The sequence below is a fragment of the Echinops telfairi genome, unplaced genomic scaffold (genome assembly GCF_000313985.2).
Source record: "Echinops telfairi isolate 266 unplaced genomic scaffold, ASM31398v2 ScPeMD7_7469;HRSCAF=8507_1, whole genome shotgun sequence".
Taxonomy (NCBI): domain Eukaryota; kingdom Metazoa; phylum Chordata; class Mammalia; order Afrosoricida; family Tenrecidae; genus Echinops; species Echinops telfairi.
This window is the reverse complement of record NW_022111373.1, coordinates 112,106,856-112,116,643: the sequence shown is the minus strand read 5'-3', so window position 1 is coordinate 112,116,643 and position 9,788 is coordinate 112,106,856. Positions and strand designations below refer to the sequence as shown.

The 9,788-nt window shown below is 46.2% G+C and overlaps 1 protein-coding gene across 2 annotated transcripts in view; it reads left to right on the top strand.

Moving 5' to 3' along the window:
* Positions 1-9,788, top strand: part of OSMR (oncostatin M receptor) — an 82,645-nt gene that overhangs the window by 69,067 nt on the left and 3,790 nt on the right. The window contains exons 12-15 of one of the 2 annotated variants that reach the window (XM_045285391.1): positions 3,008-3,187; positions 5,384-5,488; positions 7,287-7,460; positions 8,152-8,319. In XM_045285391.1, coding sequence (XP_045141326.1) covers positions 3,008-3,187; positions 5,384-5,488; positions 7,287-7,460; positions 8,152-8,319 — 627 coding nt within the window. Of the gene's footprint in view, positions 1-3,007; positions 3,188-5,383; positions 5,489-7,286; positions 7,461-8,151; positions 8,338-9,788 lie in introns of both variants that reach the window. The other variant, XM_045285389.1, reaches the window with a different exon arrangement.

The window sequence follows — 9,788 nt, the reverse complement described above, 5'->3', positions numbered from 1 at the left end:
GGGGATGTCCTGCAGGAAGTGAGCCTTGCCAGCTGAAGCAGGGAACTGGCTAAGGCAGCTGCACCCTGGGGTGACCATCACAAAGCAAGGGACTGAGAACTAGAAAGGCGAAGCTCACTGAGCCATTTATCCCTGCGCCCTTCAATTAATCCCACATGTGTTTATCGGCAGGTTGGCACAATAATCTTTAACTATCTCAACCGCTAAATAAAAGCCCATAATCCCATTGCCTCTGACTGGATTCTAATATATAATGATCCTTTAGGACAGACTGTAAATGCCCACAAAATATCCAAGGCTGCAGTCTTTATGGAAGCAGATTACCACATCTTTTTCTTACAGATGACTTTGGTTTTGAACTGCCGACCTTTCAGGGAGCAGCCAAGCACTTGACCACTGCTCCACCAGGGCCCATTTCTCTATCCTCCAGCCTCCAGAATCCCAGACTTTCCTTTGAAAGTACCGATGCAGCCTTCACTGAATGTTTCCCATTCTTATATTCACCAATGGAGATAAAGCCATCAATGGGCTATGAGAAAAAAAAACAGTGAGGTAAAGCTAATTCACACTATGGTGTTCATGACTGGGGAAACCTTCCCTGACTTCTTCCCTCTATCTCAGAAAACTTAAGAATTTCTAAGCGCCTCCATCATTCTCAGGGACCCAGGCTCCTTCCAGCTCACCGATCTTCCTTGTGGGAGGGCTTTCAGTGAAGAACAGCAAGATTGGCTTTTTGAACCCACCAGGTGCTGTGCAGGAGGAAAGACCCAGTAAGCTGCTCTTGTACAATACTGCTCGACGTGATTGAACTATGGTATAATATAGATTAAATCCCAATAATAATAATAATAATAAAGAAGTTACTGTAAGTTAAAAAAAAAAGAATTTGAAAGAGGCAGCTCGATAATAGATAGCATGTCAGTCAGTGTGGGTGAGGGAAGAGAAGAATTTCAACCTCAGGAAAGCTGTGAGGAATCGCTTGTAGCCTTTTACCATTTATCAAGGGCTACACATTCTTTTACACTCCTCCACACCAACATTCTTTGGCTAAGGAGCCCTGGTGGTGTAGTGGTTATGCATTGACCTGTAAGGTTGGCAGTTCGAAACCAGCTGCTCCTCAGGAGAAAGATAGATCTTTCTATTCCTGTAAAGAATGACCATCTCAGAAACCCACGAGGGCACTTTTACTCTGCCCTATAGGATCCAGGCATCCGCATCAACTCAGTGGAAGTGGGTTTGGTTTTTTCGGTAAGTATTTGTGCAGCTGTAATTAGGATTGCCAAATCTAATAGAAGAGGCCCATAGCATCTACCTTTCAGATTAACAATGACGATGCTGTTAGTGTAAGTCCCAGGCAGGATTCACTCCTCATTGCCTGTGCTCTGAGCAGCTGTGTGATGGAAGTCTGCTTCCAATCTTTAACCAGCATGGACCACGGCCCGATGCAGTGAGAGGCAGTGAAGCAGCCTCTGCGTAAAGGCGAAGTCCTGATTTGAGGGCTAGGAGGGATCCTGCTTGAGATGAGTACAGCCAGTAGGCCATGGCCACCTTTCCACTGATCAGGCAGCCCTTCGGCGAACTTGCTTGGCCTATAAAATGTGTGGGCATGGCAGCCTCTGTCTTGGGACATATGAATGTGTTTGCATAATGAGACTTCGTAGCTATTTAATGTTTCTTTTTTTTCTTTTTTCATCCCCACCTTGACTTCGACCCCTAACCTCTCAGGAGCAGTCATTTGTTCATGGGCGGCCAGCTTTCTAGTGGTGAATCACACCTCACCATTCAATCATTCATTCAATATGAAACACGCATTTTTTTGGAATGCAGACTGAGTCCAGATGCTGTTCTGGGTCATGGGTCAGCGAAATTCTTTAGGGAAAAAAAGCAGATGATAAACGTATTAGGCTTTGTGGATTGCCACGATCTCTTTAATATATCCTATATTCTTCCTTGTTTTTTCTTGCTGTGGCTGTGGTGGTTTTTGCACCCTTTAAAAAATGTAAAAGGCATAATTGGCATCTGGTCACCCTGACCCCTGGCGGTCCTGTGTGCTACAGAGCTGAACTGTGCGCCATCCTTTCCCCGGCTCTCACCTTTTGGAAGCAGATTGCCAGGTTTTGCCTTTTAGACACTTCGGGTGGGTGTGTTAGTCTGGGTAAACTAGAGAAACAAATTCATAGACACACATATATATAAGAAAAAGGTTTATATACAAGAGCAATTGAATATTGAGAAAGTGCTCCAACCCAGTCCAGATCAAGTCCATAAGTCCAATATTAGCTCATATGTCCAATACCAATCTATGAAGTCCTCTACAGACTCATGAAATACATACAATGATGCCAAATGCAGGAGGATCAGAGGCCAGTGGTTGAAAGTCTTATGGAACCAGTGGCGGTGTAAGCATCTCAGCGCTGGCAGGGGTCTCCATGTGGCTTCTCTGGCTCCAGAGATCTGGTTGCATCAGGGTAGGTTCATGTGGCTTCTTTAGCTCCCAGGGCATGGCGCCATGTGTCTTGTCAGTAGAGCATCTCTCAGGGTGTCAGCAGAGATAGACAGTGTCTCCCACCTCCAAGGTTCCTCCTTGGAGGAAATACCGGAGTTCCCAGAATTCTCAGGAGAAAGTCATGCTAACACAGAGGCCTCATTGGTTATATCTTGATTGACAGGGCAGACTCCACCCCTTCACTCATAATCCTCTCAAACTGACACCAGATTGTTTAACTACTACAGTGGGTTCAAACCATCAACCTTTCAGTTAGTAACCAAGTCCTTTGCATTTGTCCACAGACTGTAGTGTGCTGACCCCTGAGAGGGTCTCAGAAGATCTGGATAAGAGACAACCCTGGGTCAGATGTGAATTTATGCTAGAAAGTGAGAGGCGTGGAAGTGTGTCTCACCCCGCTGTTAAATACTTTGCATGTTCATGTTCATTTTCTTCTTCAGATGCCTTTTAAAGATGCACAGGTAGTTCAATCTGAAGCATTGATTCATTCGTTTTATACAGAAAAGGTCGAAGAAGAAAGAGTTGTGGGCACAGCGGAGGGCATCTTGCTGTCCTGGAAGCCTCGCTCTGGAGACGCCGAAGGCTACGTGGTGGAGTGGTACGAGCAGGCCTTGGGACCTCTCCATGGTCTCCAGTGGAAGAAACTGGGTCCCAAGACCACACATACCGTCATCAGCCCCGGTAAGAAGAAGCTGCCATCTTTCGATTCTGCTTCATCCTCTTGGCAGTAAGTTCACCTAGGATCTCTGAACCACCTCCCAGACAGTTTGGCTTAACAAAGTCAATATTTTGGACTTTACAAATCCACCATGGGTGGGAAGAGTTCAGATTTTGTAATGCTGTGCTCGAAGATTTGATGTCTAAACTCAACTTTTATAGAGAACATCTGGGCGGAAGCCCAGGAGTGGTTTTCTGTGGCTTGTAGGATGTGTTTTCCCTTGAAATGAATGGCCGCCCGTGAAGGGCAGTGGATGATAGGAACAGTTGTCTGGGTATGTCCCCGCTGGGGAGACGGCCGGCCGCCGGAGCCTTCTTCTCCCTCTCGGCAACTCACAAGGGCAGTTCCGCACTGCCCTTCAGGGTCGCTCTGAGTCAGGGTGGACCCCACAGCAGGGAGTTATTTGTTTTGTCTTTCATAGCGATTTGGGTGAAAGTTTACAGAATAACTATGGAATTCCTACCTGTTTTGTATCTTGAGAATGGTTTGTGATCCCTGCTTCTTCCTGGTGTCTCCCCTTCCCAGTGGTCATGCCTCCCTCTTCCTCTGCCAGATGGAGCTCAGTTGAACCGCCAGCAGCTCAGGGCTCCCACCAGTGTCTGTTAGACAAGTCGATCTGGCCTATTTTTATGATGTGGGGTTTGTCTCTCGTTTTCCTCTTACTTTATCCAGGATCTCCAATGCCGTCCCTTTCCGAGTGGTTGGTAGTTAGAGCTGGTACCATCAAGTTCTTCTAGCCATGGAGGCGAGTGAGGCGCTTGTGATCCATCTCGGTTGCCACATGGCTTTCATTTTCTTCCCTCTTTGATCCAAAGGAGGGGAGCAACAGTCACACCAGCCTTTAGGATCTCCATCACTGCTCACCAAGGCAGAGCATTGTCTTTGTGGGCGATGCTGTGCCAACTGACCTTGCTGTCCCCCAAGACTGTGGTCCTGCACACCAAAGCCAGTGACTCATTCCTTCAAAGTGTTTTCTTATAACTAAGAAGTCTTCATAACTTTGCCCTTTGAATGCTTCATACATTAATGGAACTATTCTAGATATGTATTTCTATGTGTATACATGGGTATTTAGATGTCTATTTATGTGTGCGTATTTCTATGCATATACATGTAAATATATATGTAGAAATATCCTCGACCCCACCTGTATGTATTTGGGGTCCCCTTTGCCATACCACACCTGTTCAGCTTGCATGCTTATCTGTGTGTCCACTTGGGCATTGGCGTGATCACTGGTGTTGGACGATTGTGTAGACAGTATCTCCCTGTGGAACCTTGCACTCTGTGCTCCTCCCAATGGCTTCTGTCGCCTTGATCTGGCCTCCCCCTCTGTGGACATTGCTTTTAACTCGACTCCAGTGAATGCATGCCTCTCCGGGAGTTGATGACTTGCCCTCCCACTTGGATATTTCTTTCTTTGTGTAAATCTCCTCTTGGCATTCGACAGCAGCGGTCATGGGCAGCACTTGTCCCTTGGCTGTGACTGATGGACTTCGCTCCGCAGTGTCTTCCTGGAGCATCTGTGTTGAGTCGCCTCACGGCGTCATCATTCTCCTCTGACGTCGCAGGGGACTCTCTTCTGTGTGGGTGCCAGTTTGCTTACTCGCTCATCCACTGAGGCACTTAAGTGGGTACCATCTTTTTGCTATTGAGAATAATGGCATCAAGAACACGATGCGCCTGTATCTATTTCGTTGTGGAATGGTGGGTGTTGGCAGCAGACTGAGTAGGCAGAGGCATGGGGAACGTGAGAGAGCAGAAGCCAAACGTCGCAAGGCTTGGCTTTGGATGAGAAGAGAAAAGGCAAGTGACTGGAAGGGAATTGAGGGTCAAAGGAGGGTTTTCAATGGTTGGATGTGCCTGGTCTAACTGCACCCAGGTTCAAGCACACATATAAGGACATATTAGATGGAGCGCTTGTTCAAGAGGAGAGAGCGAACAACCCCAGTCAGCATGGGCAGTAACCGCGGTGCAAGGTATTTGTGACGTGGGGGCTCCAAAGTCTAACGGAAGCCGAGAAGGCTGTGCACAGGGAGTGAAGAAATCATGAGAATGGATTTATTCCAGGATCATCTATCGCCTTTTTATTCTCTACCCTGAAATGAAAAAGGTTGTCTTTCTGTGATATTGAAAATGAGTTGACTTTTCTTTTCTAGATGCTTTCAGACCCGGGATTAGATACAACTTCAGAATTTATGAATTGTCCACAAAATTGATGGCTTTTTTATTGGAGAAAAAAACAGGATACTACCAGGAACTGGGTAAGTTGAATGGCGCCGCCGCATGTGTCCTGCAGGGCCAACAGTCAACGGGCTCCAAACCCTGGGCACAGGGGGCTGTCAGCACTTTACCAAATTGTCAGCCTTCCGCTGATGTTAGTAATTGCTTTTTTATGGTGCGTTAAGCATACAAATGTACAATGTTTTCGGTGAAGATAGTTTATAAGATGTGAAGCCGAGAGAGAGAAAGAGAGAGGCAGAGCAAGAGATAAGGAGAGGGGTGGGGGGGGGGGCGAAGCAGAAGGAGAAGATAGCAAAATCATTGATAATGTCACCCAAGGCAAATTTCCAGAGTCAATATTTGGGTGTCCTTCTGATAGCCCTTTGCCCCCATGTATAGGTGGCATGGGTGGTGTCAGAATAGGGTACAGAAGGATGGAGGGTGGAGGCACGTCTGACCTCCGCCTCGGCTGATGTGGAGATGGATGCTCTTCTCCCTTGTGGAGCCCAAGGATGTCAGCGGTCGCCCCACACCGTGTATCTGAAGATCAGAACGGGCTCTTAGCTCCGTGCACTGTAAACTGCTTTTCCGACTCAAGCACATTATTTTTGATGACTTCCAAGTTCCTCTTTGCATGCCTCTCTTACATCACCTGTGGATGGGCATGAAGGAAGGTTGTAGAAACTAGAATTCGCTTACAGTCCCCAATGTTAATTCTCTTTCTCTTCGATCTTTTATGTCCTCATTGAATCAGCAACATTTCAGTGAAATAGCCATTCATATCTGATTATTTTTTTCTGGAAATGCCTGAAAGGTAGAATACCTGAGTAGCCTAAAATACAATAGAAGACCTGAGTCAAAGGACTTGAACTTAAATGTTTGCTTTTTTTCCATTTCTTTGACGAATGTGTTAAACTTTTGAGATGGGTGGTGAAATTTCCAACCAGAAATGTGTTCCCACTGGTGTCCTGGCTGATGCTGCCCTGTGGTGGTCAATTAGCCATTTCGGTCCAGGAGAGCCGTGCAGCGGGGCCTGGCTTGCCTCATCCTAGTCAGGCCAACTTGGGGGGGATTTTCTTTGGATGGGGGGTTGCATCTGCACTCTGCAAACAGGCAAGAAGCCAGTGTGTTTCCTGCGCATGTGTGTTACGTATGTGCAGAGGCCTACGTGTGCACAAGCCAGTCTTCTAAGCCTATCAGGGAGGCTTTCCCAATGGTCACTTCTGGGTTTTTTCTATGACGTTTGGAGAACTTTTGCTTGGCTGCTAACCAAACGACTGATGGTTCGAGGCCACCATCCACTTCTTAGGAGGACGATGTGGCGGTCGACTTCTGTCAAGATTTTCAGCCCTTGGAATCCAGTTCAGTTACGGAACACAGTTCTCCAACGTCCACTATATGCTGGGCTTGGAACTTTGGATAACATGGCACCAGCTTGCGGGACACTGGGATTCTTGTTCAGATTCGCGCTCCTATTTTTGAATGTCAGTCCTCCTCCTCACTCCAGACAGTTCTCGGGTGAGATCTTCTCCCAAAGAATACTTCGAATTCTAGACTCCAGTCTAAGCTAGACTCTGGGCTGCTTTCTGCCGTGTGACGGGGGCAGGCTCCTCAGCCACACTGGTGTTCATTCTTTTCACGTCTAAGGCGAGCCTCGAGTAAGAGGGCTGCGAGGCTCCTTGTCTGCTCTCACCGCAGTCCAGTGATGGACAGAGGACCCTCCTTGCTTTGGCTCCTTTGGCTTCTAGAAGTAGCAACAGTCCTATTCTTATTGGATTTGATGCTCCGAGAGATTTTTCTAAATCATGGTTGTGTTCCCATCCCAATTTCCACCCCCAGTTCCTTTGGTCAACCCTCAAGTGACTGTGGAGAAAATGAACGCCCATTCCTTCACTCTGAGTTGGAAGGATTACTCCACCGAATCCCAACACGGCTTTATCAGAGGGTATTATGTCTACCTGAAACCCAAGATGCAGCACTGCACCCAAGAATATAAAAAGGTGGCTCTCACAGGTGAGGCTGGTGTTTGGAGTTGCTTGCTTTTTCAAGTTCGCATGATTTGGAATCATTTTACCTGCTGCCATCACTGTCTAGCCAGGCTGAATGCTATCCTGTGCGATCATCTCCACTTTCTGTCATGTTATATCTGTATCTATCATCTAGATCTATCTATATGTGTGTATGTGGCCAATAAAATTTCAACTCAACATTTATTCAGATGTGCACCTTGTCAACGTCAGTTCCGTGAGTCACGCTGTACAATTAGAACCTCTCAGTGACAGCTTTCCCAGCACCTCAAGGGCAGAAGAGTTTCTTAAACCAACTCGCAGGATGAACCAGACGGTGGGGACTGATGTCCTAATTTAGTTAATGAACGAAGTCACCGTCTATTTCTGGAAGCACTGAACCCCGGTAGCTCCTTAAGAAAAGCAGCCACTTGTGAAACACCCTTCTAACCCTTTTCCTCGGCCCTGGTTAAATATTATTAAAATTTCATTGACGTTTCCTGTAAGTTCTGACTTGCTTAAATGGATATCTTGATTTTCTTGCCAGCTCTAGAATTTTTTACCAGTGTCTCCAATGTGTGCAATTATAATTTCGTTTGGTTTTAAAACAATGACAATGTATTTAAAGTAAATAAAAATATCCATCCCTAATACTCTCACCCCTTTCATTCCTTGAAAATACTTTTTTTTAATCACAGATAATTCATCCTATTGCAAATACAAAATTAATGATCCAGAACAAAAAACATTCGTGGTGAAACACCTACAGCCCCAGTCTGTCTATGAGTTTTTCGTCACTCCATTCACAAGTGTCGGGGAGGGCCCCAACGGAACTTTCATGGCGATCACAACTACAGAGCAATACAGTAAGGAATTGCTGAGAGGTAAACGATGGGGAAACAGGATAGTGGGGCGAGAGGGAAGGAAAAAGAAAGAGGAAAGAACAAGAAAGTACAAATGATACATATAGGTATAAATATATATTTATACACTGTGTATAAGCTTGAGTTTTTCAGCCCATTTTTTATGCAGTCTTTGTGGTAAAATTAGGTGCCTTGGCTGATATTCGGGCCGGCTTATACTTGGGTATATATGGTAAATATAAAATGATAGGTCTATTTGTCAATGTATGTATATGTGTGAGTGTGAGTGTGTGTGTGTGTGTGTGTGTGTAAAAACAAGGAAGCAGATGGACTTTGGGTCTCTACTTAAATCGTACCCCAGTACAAAAATAGTTTGTTCCCTGAATCCGATGCTAGCTTAGGACTCTCCGACCCGGGCAGTTGCCAGGCAGTGAAGCAGGAAGAAATAGCACCACCAGCCAGAGGGCGCAGAGCCATGTGGATTAAAACCTTCAGGAATGTGGCAGTGCACTATAGCTCCAGGGTGGGCAGGTAGTGGGGGCTGCCAATCCCAGAGCGCGATGCGCAGCAGGAGGGCGAATGGCACAAGAGGGCTCCCTGCTCCTCAGTGTGTCTTATCAAAAGGCTCTATCCCCAAGGAGACCTCCCCAGGCTGTGACCTGAGCTGCGCTGCACCTAGACATCCACACAGTGCCAGCTGACATACAATCTAGCCATCACAAACCACCACCTTTTCAACTTGACACCTGTACACCACTCTTTAACCAGACATCACCTCCAAAGCAATGATAAAGCCATACGTGCCCCCAACAGGATCAACTACGTGCCTACAATGGAAAGTGTGCAATCCCCATTTTCATCTTATAAGTGAATAAGACAAAAACATTTGAGGGCTTACCAATTGCAGCTCCATGAACAATTACCTACACTCGAATTCCTATAATCGTATCCACATCTTCCCCGGACCCATTAGGGAAAGAGAAAACTGGTCAGTGATGACCCTGCCTTATTGCCCCTATTTGTGACTCTTGACATACGTGAAGCTTACAGGCCAGCCACCTCAAGCCTTATCACCTCTCCTTCTGGATATACAATTTCTAAATCGCCCATTTCCAAATTCATGGATGTTGTTCTTTCACTGGGGAAAAAGAATTACAAGCCAAACCAACAACAACAAAAGAAAAAACACTTGGCAGAAAGGTGACGAACAGATGCGCTCAAGAGAACAGTAGCAATGCACAGCCTAGGTCACACCCAGTACATGCCACAGGGAGGAGGAGATAGCTGCCAGCTCAACTCTTGTCATTGGGGCGACCATTTCCAGCTTTAACATCTGAACTCCCTTGAATTGGGGTTACAAAACCAATTATTATTCATTTTTGTTTCGCCCTGTTTGGGAGGTTCTGACTTTCAGTTCGGCCGAAATAGTTCTTCCTTCGGAACATTCACTAGGCTTCAGTAATCTTTTTTTT